The sequence below is a fragment of the Petaurus breviceps genome, unplaced genomic scaffold (genome assembly GCF_028583685.1).
Source record: "Petaurus breviceps papuanus isolate PSGF00001 unplaced genomic scaffold, PetGlider_PUasm1.0 140, whole genome shotgun sequence".
Taxonomy (NCBI): domain Eukaryota; kingdom Metazoa; phylum Chordata; class Mammalia; order Diprotodontia; family Petauridae; genus Petaurus; species Petaurus breviceps.
The window spans coordinates 639601-653408 of record NW_027185698.1 but is presented as its reverse complement, the minus strand read 5'-3'; the positions used below and the strand labels follow the sequence as shown (position 1 = coordinate 653408).

The following is a 13808-nucleotide window of genomic DNA, read 5'->3' as shown; positions in this document are numbered from 1 at the left end:
GCATGAGAAGGTAAACAGGGAAAAGAATCATAAGGAACTTATCAAAGTTGAACTATTAATATTTCTACATGGAAAAATGATAATTGTAACTTATGAAACTTCTCAGTATGAAAATAGTTCAAGGGAATAGAAATGTGTGTGTGTGTGTGTGTGTGTGTGTAATGCCATGCACAAGCAGCTTTCCAGAAGAATGCTACTGTGAACAGCTTTTAAGGTTCTTATTACACAGTATAGTGATCACTCTGTTTATTCCATAACAAATCAAATCAAAACTCACAGAAAATCAAAGTACAGCATTTACAATATTACAACTTAACACAGAAAATCACAATATAATATTCACAACATAGTCTCAAAGTACAATAGTCAAAGTCTGCCACTCTTGGGACAAAGTCTTGATTAACTCAATCAGTCACTTATTCAGCAATCAATTACTAAGTATCATACGCAAAACCCTCCACCCCTTAGGTCACTAATTCCATAATTACTCAGTACCCAAGGAGAGGTCTTTTCATCTTGACTTGGGGCCTGTTCTCAGATTCCCTGGATCCCCTTCCATGGTCCCAGATTCTACCTGGATTCACCAGACTGCCACCTAGGTTCAATGGCAGACAGCTCCCAGTTCCTTGTCCAGCTCTCTGGGTAGGTCCTGCTCCACATGGAAGTTCACAGGGTCTGGTCCATGTCAGATCGTTCACCATTTCTGCTCCAGGTAATTCAAGGCTCAACCAAGCTACAAACAAAGTCTCAGCATCCCAGTCATACTTCCTCAGTCACCTGGGCTCCTGGGCTCCTGTTCAGAAGAAGCTCCACCACCACAAGTTCTCAAGAAATTCTGGCTCAGTTCTCCATTCTCTCTTCTGTAGCTGCTCTGCCACCAGATGCTGGTCTCAAGAAATTCTGACTGTGCCTCTCTGAGGCTTTTCTTACATACAAACAGCATTAGCTTCAGCCAACCCCTTCCTGTTACATCAGTAACAGGAGACAGGAGTTCATACCTTCTGTTTCCCCAACAGAGGCTTGATCAGTTAATAAGTTTTAAGTACCTGCTCCTTTGCCAGCACAAAGGGATCTTCAAATTCAAATTACATTACCATTACAGTATGTATGTATGTATACATACATACATATATATATGTCTATATAGGAGGGTATATGGGTGTATGAATACATGTGTGTGTATATATGTGTACAGGTATACATAGACAAGAGGGCACAGGACCAATTGAATAGGAAGGGATGATACTTAAAAGGTGAAATTAAGAGATGAGAGAGGAATATAATGAGAGATGGGGAGAAATAGAATGGGGTAAATTATCTCATATAGAAGAGGCAAGGGAAGGGGCAGCCAGGTGGCTCAGCAAGTAAGAGCACCGGCTCCAGTGTCGGGATGACCTGGGGATCAAATCTGGGCTCAGATACTTAGCACCACACCCAGATATAACTGGCAGTGTAAACTTGAGCAAGTTACTTAACCCCAATTGCTTAAAAAAATAAAAAAGTAGTTTTCTGGGGGCAGCTAGGGAGCACAGCGAGTAAGAGCACCGGCCCCAGTGTCGGGATGACCTGGGGATCGAATCCAGGCTCAGACACTTAGCACCCACCCAGAAACACCTGGCCGTGTAACCTTGAGCAAGTTACTTAACCCCAATTGCTTAGGGGCGGCCAGGTGACTCAGTGAGTAAGAGCACCGGCTCCAGTGTCGGGATGACCTGGGGATCAAATCTGGGCTCAGATAGCACCACACCCAGAAATAACTGGCTGTATAAACTTGAGCAAGTTAATTAACCCTGATTGCTTAAAAAAAAGAAAAGAAGAGGCAAGGGATAACTGTTTCAATGGAGGGGAAAAACAGAACAGCAAAAGGGAATGGGTCAACCTTCCTCTCATTGAATTTGGCTTAGGGAGCGAATGATACACACACTAAATTGGGTATTTTGCCCTACAGGAGAGTAGGGTTGAAGGGAATGATGGAGGGGAGAGCAGGTTGTGGGGGAGGGTAGTTAGAAGCACACACTTTTGAAAAGGGACAGGGTCAAAGTAGAGAATAAAACAAATGGGGGGCAGGATAGGATGGAGAGAAAAATAGTCTTTCACAATATATCCACTATGGAAATGTTTTGCATAACTATACATGTACAACCTATAATGAATTGCTTATCTTCACAGCAAGGGTGGGTGACAAGGGAGGAAGGGAACGAACCTGGAATTCAAAGTTGTAAAATCAAATGTTTAAATATATATATTTACATGCAACTGGTAAATAAAATATACAGGCACTGGGGTATGGAGATCCATCTTGCCCTACCAGAAAGTTGGAGGGGGCATGAGGGAGGATATAGGAGAGAGCAGATTAGGGGAGTATGATACAGTAGGATCACTGTTTTGGGGTGGTGGGTAGGGGTAAGATGGGGAGAAAAGTTTGTAACTCAGAATCTTGTGGAAATGAATGATGTAAACTAAAAATAAGCAAAATTTAATAATAATAAAAAAGAAATACACATAAAGTGATGAGAAAATAAATCCAGTCTGAAAGAATAAAATATCCACTAAATACATCTGTGTAAAAGCAACAAGATTCAGATTAAATACAGTGAACCACCTCTGTTAAAAACACACAGCCTTCCTTTTAACAAAGGGTAAATTGAAGTAAATCTGTTATAATTGTTTGCTTTTCTTGACTTTAGGTAGCTGTATATTCTGAGATTTGTTCATATTTGCTGTGTTAAAATAATGTTTAAAAATAAAACAAGTCAGTGAAAGATGCAACCCTAGAGTTTCATTTCAAAAGTACAACTATGCAACTATTTTCTGCTCAAGCTATAGCCATCATATGGTTTCATAAGAGCAGCTTTTATAAGAGATGTCGTCCGCTTTTTAAAATATAATATTATGAAATAGTAAGACCTAACATTGTCAAGAAAATTGTCCATTTTATGGAATTTATAATGCCTTTACACAAAAAATTCCATTTTGCCTTGATCTATTACATAACATCCTAGTTCAATGAAAACAAAACCTTGACTTTTAGTAATTCATGGCAAGCTTTCATATGGTAGCAACAATATTTATATATTAGAGTCCCCTACCATGGAAGCTGAATAAGCTTTTTCTAAGACCCTGTTCCATTGAGCCCAAGCTGATTTCTCCTTAAAGGTATTACAAATGGCCTTGAGATATTATTAACTTTAAAGGTTTGGAGGGCTAACCTAGCTTCTTGGTCATCTAAGAGCATAAAGAAGGGCCTCTTCAAATTGGAAAAATATCCCCAAGTCACCACTCATTGCCCTGTTGACCAGATAGTTTCAAAGACAGGAGAGGCCAGGTCTGCCCAAGCCAAGTGCTATATCCTTTTTTTTTTTTTAATGTTTTCTCAATTACACAAATTTTTTTCATTTCTTTTTTTTTTTTTTAATGTGAGTTCCAAGGGGCGGCCAGGTGGCGCAGTGAGTAAGAGCACCAGCCCCAGCCTTGGTAGACCTGGGATCGATTCTGGCCTCAGGTACTCAGCACCCACACAACATAACTGGCCCTGTAACCTTGAGCAAGTTACTTAACCCAGATTACTTTTAAAAAAATAAAATTTAAAAATTTAAAAAAAAATGTGGGAACTTTCCAGCTTGGAGCTAACTTTCCACTGTAGTTCTTGGAAGGAATAGAGCTAATTCTCCTTCTGCCCCTGGAGTTCTTGGAAGGAAGCAGCCTACTGTGCTATCAAAGGATTATGGCTTCTAAAGACTTCATCGAAGGCCACCAGAATGTGCTCACCTGCAACATTTGTTGGGCCCCTCTCACAGACCCAGTGGCCGCCAATTGTGGACACAGTGTTTGCCAATCTTGTTTCAGTAGCTCCAGTGAAACTTCAGAGCCCAACTCCTGCCGAAGGTGCAGGGAAATCTCCCAGTCCAGAGCTTTGAGGGCCACTTTAAGGAGAAGAGGGAAACTGCCTCCAAGAAGGAAGCCTTCTGTTACCCAGGAACAACGTCAACAGAAGCCTCAGGGACCCAGCAAGTGTGACAAACACCAGGAGGACAAGAAGTTGTTCTGTATGAATGATCAGACCCCAGTCTGTGTGCCCTGTTCACAATCCCCAAAACATGAGGCTCACACAGTCAAAACTACAGAAGAAGCTGCTAAGGTCTATAGGAAAAAGCTTCAGGAGAATCTGAAACTTGTACAGGTACATTTAAGAGATGGTCAGAAGCTAATACTGGAAGAGAAGAAGATACCTTGGACATGGGCTGTTGTGTGGACGGAACAAGTGGAAATGCCCAGAGAAACCTTTGAGGAAAAATTTCAAGAAATAAGTGAGTTCCTGAGTGATGAAGAAGAGGACGTCCACAGTCTTGTGGAACTGGATGAGGAGGAGAATGAAATGTTTGAGCAGCTGAAGGACCATGAGGCCCAGCTAGAAATCCGCAACAGAGAGAAAAAGAGGAGGAGTCGCCTTCAACTGTCCCAACACAGGCACGACCTGAGGGAAATGGCCACAGCTTTGGAAGAAAAGTCCCGGATGCCAGATACAGACCTTCTGCAGGATGCACAAGAAACACTGAACAAGAGTGAGTCCCTGTTGCTTCAAAGGCCAAAACCTTTCACACCCAAACTGAGCAGTTCTTATTGCACGGAATTAAGAGAATTTCTGAGGAAATTTCAAGAATCTCGACTGTTGCAATGTCACTATCCCTACGAGTTACCTGATGATGACAGAAAGAGGACTTTCACATTTGCAGATATTTCCTCAGGTCAGATGTTTGCTATTTATACCTCTGGAAGTCTCCATTACATGAACTGGAGAAATTTGTCTATTACGCAATTGAACATGGATGGCCTTACTGAAGAGAAACAAGATGGTCCCATCTCCACCTGTTACTGTTTGCCAATTGAAAGGGAGAACTACCCTACTAACTTCCCTCCTTACCCCTCAATGGAATGGCATTAATTAGGACAGAGACCTGGGCAAACCAAGTAAAGATGGTTCAAGGTGATCCCAGAACTGTACCCTCTTTTAAATCTGACATGTAATATACAAAAGGGAGGGGGCCTAGTTGGGGAGCATTGGAAGCAGAATGCTCCTTTACCAGGGAAAATGTGAATTTTGTTTTTGTTAATTAAGAAACTATAAATACAGTGGGATCTTGAAAAAAAAAATGTGAGTTCCAAATTATCTCCTCTTCCTTCCCCCTCCTTGAGAAGGCAAGAAATTTAATATGGATTATACATGTGCAGTCATGTAAAATATTTACCTTAACAGCAATGTTGAAAAAGAAAATGCAGACCAAATAACTCAAGAATAATAAGAAAGTATGCATCGTTCTACATTCAGACTCCATCAGTTCTTTTGCTGGAGGTGGATAGTACTTTATATTGTAAATTGTCTTGGATTTGTTTGGAATTGTCTTGGATTGTTATATTGCTGAGAATAACTAAATCATTCATAGTAGATCATTATACAATATTGCTGGGTACACTGTTCTCCTATTTCTGCTCATTTTACTTTGCATTACTTCATGCAAGTTTTCCCAGGCTTTTCTGAAAGCATCCTTTATTTATCATTTCTTATAGCAAAGTGCTATATCTTTCTTAAGTATTCTTTGCTATGACTAAGTAAACCTCCTTTTCTTGCATTACTCATTTCCCAGTTTTTCTTTTACCTCTCTTATTTGAAACTTAAAATCCTTTTTAGTGTTTCTAGGAATTCTTTTTGGGCCTGCGACCAATTCACATTTCTCTTTGAGGCTTTGGATGAAGCAGTTTTGACATTGTAGTTGTCTTCTGTGTTTATGTTTTGATTTTCCCTCCCACCATATTAACTTTCTATGGTCAGGTTCTTTTTTTTGTTGTTGTTTGTTCATTTTCCTAGCCTATTTCTTGCTTTTTAACTTTATGTTAAAGTTGTGTTCTAATCCCAGGGTTGGCAGGGGTGGGTGGGAGGTGGGAACTGTTTCAAGTATTTGTGCAGCTGTTTTCAGAGCTAGTTCTGGGGGTCTATAACTTTTTAGTTCTTCCAAGGGGGTATGAGATAAGGAAAGATATGTTAACTAATCTCCTGACCTATGCTCTGGTTTGTGAACAACTAGAAGCACTCTTCTCTACCCTGGAACTCTGACCAAGCTCTCTGCAACCCTGGGGACACAAGCTCTCCTATGCTAGTATTTTTCACCCTAGGACAGCAACATGGATCCACATATGGATAGTGTAACAGAGTCCTGCAACTAGTGCCAAGAAAAGGACCCCTGTAATCTTCTGACCAGCTGTCCAATTTCCTAATTGTATGTGAACTGAGAGCTCCAAAAACTGCTGCTGCCAATTCAGTTGCCCTTAAGGCCTGCTACTGGATTTTCAGGCACAATCACCTGTCCTAGACTTTGCTCCACTCTCACCTCAGTGTGACAGACCTTTCCTGCCAGCCTTTTACGTTGTTTTGGACTGGAAAATTGTTTTACCATGTCCTTTTGTAATTTCTGCTGCTCCAGAATTCATTTTAAGGTATTATTTTAAAGTTGTTTGGAAGAGACCTTGGGAAAGCTCAGGTAAGTCCTTACCTTTTCTCCTTCATCTTGGTTCCACCCCCTCCACTCTGCCAGTTGCTGAGAAAACATATACATATAGATAAACATATACAGATAGTTCTCACTTTATGTAAATTTGCATTGTTTTGGGCCTGGTGTAATGGGAATGGGAATTTGAAGATCTTCCCTGCCTCTTAATAGACCTACAGGGGAATTTGAAGACCTTTCCTGCTTTGAAAGTAAACTCTGCTCCCTAATAGGCTGAATGTAGTCACATGGAGCCTGTGGTTGGAGGAGTTTGCTGATGGGAAACAGAGCCCACAGGAAGCTGGGAGTCAGAGCCAGAGAGATAATGGGAGAGAGAGGAGGTTGAGGCAAGGAGATACCGAGGTTTGTGAGTAAATATTTATCTAATATTGGTTTGTGGGAATGCTAAAGGATGCTGTGGATCTCAGTGTTATTATGACTTGTTAATTTCTTTACTGTTATGATGGAATTGGTTTTGTGGTTTTGGGGATTTGATTTTCTGGTGTCTAAGTAAATGTTTCAGTTCTGTCCTATTTATGGAGAGTTTGGTATATTTTGCAATCAAATGTCATGTGACATTTATAATAATGGTCTTTATCGTGATCATGGGTACTATAAATATTGCATTGGCACTACACCTGATCAGGAAGATTCATTTTCTTGTGTGACCCTGGGCAAGTCACTTAACCCTGTTTGCCTCAGTTTCCTCATCTGTAAATAAGCTGGAGAAGGAAATGGAAAACCACTTTAGTATCTTTGCCAAGAAAACCCCAAATGGGGTCACAAAGAGTTGAAGTCAACCTGAAGCCAACCAAAACACCTGAAAAAAATTACGTAGCATTACTCCTTTACAAAATTTTATTTAAAATTGTTAGAGGAAAACTCCCACATTGCCAAAAGTTAAGGACAGATCTATGCTCAAGAGAAGAGACCTAAGGTATGGAGAAGGATGAAATCAGGAATAAATTAACTACAAAAATGTCTGCCTGATTTGAGGCCTAATCATTTAGGTATATTGATAAAAAGAATAATCAAAGAAGATAGTTTCATTGATCACACATCTGAGACAAAAACGTAGGTAGGTGATGAGGGATGGCTATTAGGTCCAGCAGGAACTCTGATCTTATCTAAGACCAGAACCTGCAATTCAGTCTGGAAAGAATTCAGCTCAGCCTTACTTGGAGTCAGAGTTGAAAAAGTTTATTATATGCTTTACAGTGGGCAAGTATCCTTAGGGGACCTGCAAGTGAAAGGGGGCACAGGCTTTTACTTTTAAAGGGTAGGGCTGCCATTGTCAGGGCTGACCTGATGGATGTAAGGGAACCAAGGCTAACTTGTAACTTTAGTGCATAGATAGTTTAACCTGGAGATGACATGAGATTTCAGACAGGAAGCAAGGACAAAGGAGTCACAAGTTGTTGCCTAGGCAGCGTGGGGATAGGGGGAAGGGACAGAGTTTGAGGCTGGGAAAGGGAAAATGTGATTTTTTTACAAATTGCTATTACAATTTTACAATACAAATTGCAGTTACAATTGTACAAACTGGTTTTGCAAATTGATGTTACAGACTGATGTTGCCAATTGGTTTTACAAATTGCTGTTACAGATATAGATCCCAAGCACCCCATCAGTAGGGATGGACGTGGAATAAGTACATTTTTGTCAAATGCAAAATTCAGATCCTTAAATTTATGGAGATCATTCATAGGAAATTTTGTTACAAATGCTTCTACTAAAGGATAAAGAATAAATCATAACCTGAAAAACTTATATGAACTGATGCAAAGTGAAGTGAGCAGAACCAGGAGAACATTATACACAGTATAAGCAATATAATAAGGAAGGGTGATGAACTATGAAAGACTTAATTACTCTGATCAAGACAGTGATCCAAAATAATTCCAAAGGATCCTTGATGAAAAACATTATCCACCTCCCTCTGAGAAAGAACTGATGAACTTTTGAGTGCAGATTTAAGCATACTTTTAAAATTTTTCCTTTTTTTGAATATTTTTCCCAATCACATGTAAAAATAATTTTTAACATTCATTTTTTAAAAATTCTGAGTTCTAAATTTTCTCCCTCTTTTGCTCCCATCCCCCTCCCTGAGATGGTAAGCAATTTGATATAGATTATACCTGTGCAGTCATGAAAAACATTCCCACGTTCATTGTGTTGTGAAAGAAAACATTCGTGTTTTCTTTTACAGCAGGTAATATGTTCTGCATAACTTCACATATATGATCAATATCATATTGCTTACTTTCTAAATGGGAAGGAGGGAAGGAGAGAATTTGGAACTCAATTTTTTAAAATAAATGTTAAAATTTATATGTATTTGGAAATATTCAAGAAAATATTTTTTAAATGAAAATAAAGTACTCTTCAAAGAAATAAAGAACAACTTAAAAGGAGTGGTGTTCATGTACCAGAATTTGTTCGACCCTTCCTAAATATGTAAATCAATATTTCCAGTTCTTTGCTATGATAAAAAGTGCTGCTATAAATATTTTGGTTTATATAGAAAAATTTTTTTTTTTTAGTATTAATTGTCTGGCAGCAGGTAGGTGCTTTCTTTGGCTGAGGTTTTGGTTCCTTTGTTAGAACGAACAAGCAAGATTAGGATCACATGCCCAAGCTAAAAATGATAGAGGAATGCCTGTTACTCTGAGCATGACAAATTCTATATGAGTTCTTTGTTCAAGCACAGACCTTGTCAATCAGATGTCTTTGAAGCCCAAGGTTAGTTCATGTCCTGGCTCTAGCCCTTTGATCTCAGACTACACCAAGGCTCCCACAGCTGACCATACTCTTGTGCAGGTATACAGACCTCTTCCCTCAAGCCCTTACTGCTTCATATTTCATGCTTACTACTCCAGCAACTCATCCTCCTGCCCCTATATGACCAGCCCCTTGCGACTGGCCTTCACAAATGGAGAGTGGCCTTCCATTTGCTTGCCACCACCACCCTTTCCTCAGGTTCACAGAATAGACCCAAAGGAAAACACACATCATTCAGTTGTCATCGGTCACTGCTTGTTAAGATGAAAAAAAGTTTGAATAGAATGTAAGGTTTCAAATCCTTCTGAATTATCTATGTCTAGTTGGTAGATCTCCCAGGGGATAAATATTGGCATAGATGACCAACGTATTAGGGGAAGTCAGCATCAAAATCCTTACAGAGTTGTTTTTCATCCTAGAGCAAAGGTATTTTTTTTTTCATTATGGACCCCCTTGGCTATCTGGTGAAAGCCCTTTTCTGAATAATGTTTTCAAATGCTTAAAACAAAATACATAGAATTACAAATAAAACACATTCAGTTGAAAAAGTTACCATAATATAACTAAAGAGAAAAAAGTTCTTGAATCCCAAGTTAAGAACTCTTGTCCCAGAGGCTTTAATTTCTTTGAGTAAAGAACAAAATCAGAGGAAAGGTCCCAAGTTCCTTGCCTCTGATAATTCTATCTTTATGACTAAGCTTAAAGAGAGATAAATGATTACAGGTGGCATGCACACGATTGTTTAAGTCCTCAGTGCTCGTCTGTGGATGGAAAAAAAGTTTTATTTTTTAAGACCCCCAATTTCCCATTTACCTTTCCAATTATTTAAAACATGAGTTTACTTATTATACAGTAAGAAGTACACCTTTCCCAAAAGTTAAATTCAAGCTATTTTAGCAGCAGAGCTTTCAATTACTACACACCTGAGTAGGAGAAGTGAAAACTTCTCAGACTATATCCTAAAATCTAGTAAGGTTTCTTGTGGGAACAAGCCAGAATTGTGGTTTCCCCCTCCCCCCTTCTTTACTACTGCCACATCAGCATTAAGCCCTTTAGGAGTCTTTCGACCTCCACCCTTGCTAGGGACCTTTTCCCCTCCCTTGCTTTAGCATTTGCCAAATAAAAACATGAAAACCTGTTTCCCTGTTCTTGGCCTCTTTTGTGCTACGACTGTAAGCCTGCCTCCCAGCCAATAGGGGATAGTGGCAGGCTTCTTTGTTCTTTGTCCCTGGAGAAGATTTCGAGCTCTGATTGTAAGCCCACCTACCAATCAATGGGAAAAGGGACAGTGGTGGGAGGGGGCTTGACTGTATTAGGATATAAATTGTTGCTCTGTCTTCTGTAACACATTCTGCTGATTCACACTGGTGGAAGGGAAGTCCTCTTCTTTTGAGAACTGAATAAAGCTTCCTATTCTTTCCTCAAGACACCTCTGACTTGGGGTGGCTTAGGTGATGCAGTGAATAGAGCCCAACAAAAACTAGCTGTGTGACCCTGGGCAAGTCACTTAACCCCAATTGGCCTCCAAAAAGCAAAAAAAAAAAAAGACACCTCTGACTTTTATTTTTGGGGTCCCCATACCCCACATACACCTTTTTAAAACAATATTTAGACTTCTAATAAAAAAGAAAGTGCTAAAGGATTTCTCATTGCCCCTTCAAGAAACTATTCCTTCCCCCCCACAGAAGCTTATCCATGTAGTGACTCATCAACATGCCTGGAAGCTTTTTGGTGGTTAGTAGTTTTCCAAAATGTCCTCCCTTTATTGCATGATCCAACAGAGCCCCTGGAATTTCCATTTCTTTCTCAGAGCCCTTTCCAGCTAATAGGAATCAAGGGAGTGACTTCTCCAAGTTTCAACATCACCTTATCTGAGCATACAAGTCAGAATGTGCGTGTATCCTGGCCATTATACAAAGTATACTTGCACCACTATAAATATCAAATAAAATATATCTCTGCCTGGGTTTTATCTTACATCACAATCCTTGAGAGGCAGAGGACTTAAGTATTCAATTCACTTTTCATAGCACTCAGCAAAACAAAATAAAGACATTTTAAAAGTTTAATTATTACAAATGACATAATGTGAAGGTTTTAAGGATTAAGTAGAAAAGCTGCAATAATCCTTTGGGTTCATTCAACTGGCATCAGCTACTCACCTGGTTTCAATTTCTCAGAACAAGACACCCCTCTCACATTAAGGTCCTCACCTCTGATCTCAACAGCAGGCTGCTGACTCATGCTTGGATTAGCACCATTTCCCCAAGGCCTCCTTCCCTTTTGTATTGGAGGCTGGAGGGTGGAGTACCAAACTCCTCCCAATGCATTCTTTTACAGAAAGTCCACTCTACTTTGCACCTGTTCCCAGCTTGCTTTCCAGGAAGTGGAACAAAATGCCTCCTGGTTTTCTCAAGTCTCATGCCCTGCCCCCCCCTTTCCTGATTCCTACTACATGTTGCTTCCCCCCTTAGATTGTAAACTCCTTGAGGGAAGGAACTGTCTTTTTATTAACTATCATCAATGCTTAGCACAGTCCCTAGCATATAGTAGGTGCTTAATTAATGATTAATGGATTTGATGGGGTACTTGGAGTCTAAATCAATTTGTAAAACCAATTTGTAAAACCAAAGGAAAGGGGTGGTGGTGGGATCAAAAATCCCCAGCATTATGGAAAAACCCACAGGAGATAGGAAAGACCCCTGAAACCCAGGTAGCAGAAGCAACCACTATAAGAGAGCAGTGATTAGACCAAGCCAGGCCATCCTAAGATGTCACAGGGGGCCCTGATGATCCAAGACTCTGAACCTAAAAAATCCAGGGGACCTAATGGTCAGAGTATAAATAAGTCCGTCTAGAAGCACAGGAGAGACTAACTAAGCATTGCTACTGCCACCCACAAGTTCAACAGAGGGCAAAACCTGGTCCTGGCACAAAGTCCCAATTCAGGAACTAAACGTCAAGAAATGAGTAAATCAAAGAAAACATCAGTATAAAAATTCTTTTGGAGATTTCTAGGGAGAGTAACTCCATAACAACTCTAAGCAGAGGATCATTTAAAAAACTATAAGAATTCCATGAATCTCTAGGGGGAAAAAAAAACAATTAAAAAATGAAATAAGGCATAGCCAAGATGGTGGAGTAGAAGCACAAACTTGGCATGGGATCCCCTTCCAGTCACTTCCAATACATGTGAAAAAATGACTCTAAGGGGCTGCCAGGTAGCATAGCGAGTAAGAGCACCGGCTCCAGGGTCAGGATGACCTGGAGATCGAATCCTGGGCTCAGACACTCAGCACCACACCCAGAAATAACTGTTCGTATAACCTTGAGCAAGTTACTTAACCCTGATTGCTTAAAAAAAAAAAAGACTCTAAACAAACATTAGAGCCACAGAACCCACAAAGTGACAGAGAGAAACAAATCTCATGCTGAAGCCAGCCTGGCAGGTGGATAGGAAGGGTCTATCGCACTGAGCTGGGAGCTGAGCACAGTCCCTCATGTGCCATGTGGTTCCAGCCCCAAGGTGGCCTGGACCAGCAGTGGCCAGAGCAGACTTCAGGAGAGTGAATCACCAGCAGCTGTGGTAGTTTCCAGACTACTCAACCCTTAAAAGCCGGAGAAAGTTAAAGGTCAGTGGGGAACTCTGTTGGAACAGAGGGGGACTGAAGAGCATGGTCCAGCCTCTGCTTCTGGGGTAAGAAGCAGTGGCAGGCCTGCAGCCACCTCCACATGGCTGTCTCTGGAGCTCCTGGCCTGCAGATTGTAGGGGGACGAAGTAACCATTCAGAGGTTAATTGCTCTTGCTTTAACCTGCTTGGATCTGGGTTGCAGTCTTGGACACTGGTCCTGGGATGTGTAGCCAGTGAGCCAGAGCTTGTGGGGGCTGTACAAAGAGCACCCTCCTTAATGGCTCTGGAAGTTGCAAAAACCCCAGCTATTTCAGACAAAGCTCTCTCCACTCTGGAAGCAGAGTTCTACTGTGGCAAAGAGCTCAAAAGTCAAGTAATTGCCTGGCAATATGAGCAAGCAGAGGAAGCACAAACAGACCACAGAATCCTTTTTGGGGGACAAAAAGGATCAAGGCATGGAGTGGGAGGAAAACAGAGAAGTCAGAACTCCTGCATCAAAAGCCTCCAAGAAAAATATGAGTTGGTTACAGGCCATGGAGAAGCTCAAGAAGGATTTTGAAAATCAAGTAAGAGAAGTGGAGGAAAAATTGGGAAGAGAAATGAGAATGATGCAAGAAAATCATGAAAAGCAAGTCAACAGCCTGCTAAAGGAGACCCAAAAATAAAATGAAGAAAATAACACCTTAAAAAGTAGACTAACTCAAATGGCAAAAGAGGCCCAAAAAGCCAATGAGGAGAAGAATGACTTAAAAAGCCAAATTGGCCAGATAGAAAAGGAATTTCAAAAACTCACTGAAGAGAATAACTCCTGTAATGGGAATGCAAATTTGGAAGATCTTCCCTGCCCCTAGGCTAA

The 13808-nt window shown here is 40.5% G+C and overlaps 1 protein-coding gene across 1 annotated transcript; it reads left to right on the top strand.

Moving 5' to 3' along the window:
- Positions 1-3043: 3043 nt before the first annotated feature.
- Positions 3044-5241, top strand: LOC138146408 (E3 ubiquitin-protein ligase TRIM17-like). The gene has a single exon (XM_069068282.1). It carries the CDS (start codon positions 3725-3727, stop codon positions 4940-4942), a length of 1218 nt encoding a protein of 405 aa, XP_068924383.1. The 5' UTR covers positions 3044-3724; the 3' UTR covers positions 4943-5241.
- The last annotated feature ends 8567 nt before the right edge of the window (positions 5242-13808 follow it).

Coding starts and splice junctions, on each gene's coding strand:
- LOC138146408 (XM_069068282.1), top strand. CDS start 3,725: ATGGCTTCTAAAGACTTCATCGAAGGCCACCAGAATGTGCTCACCTGC.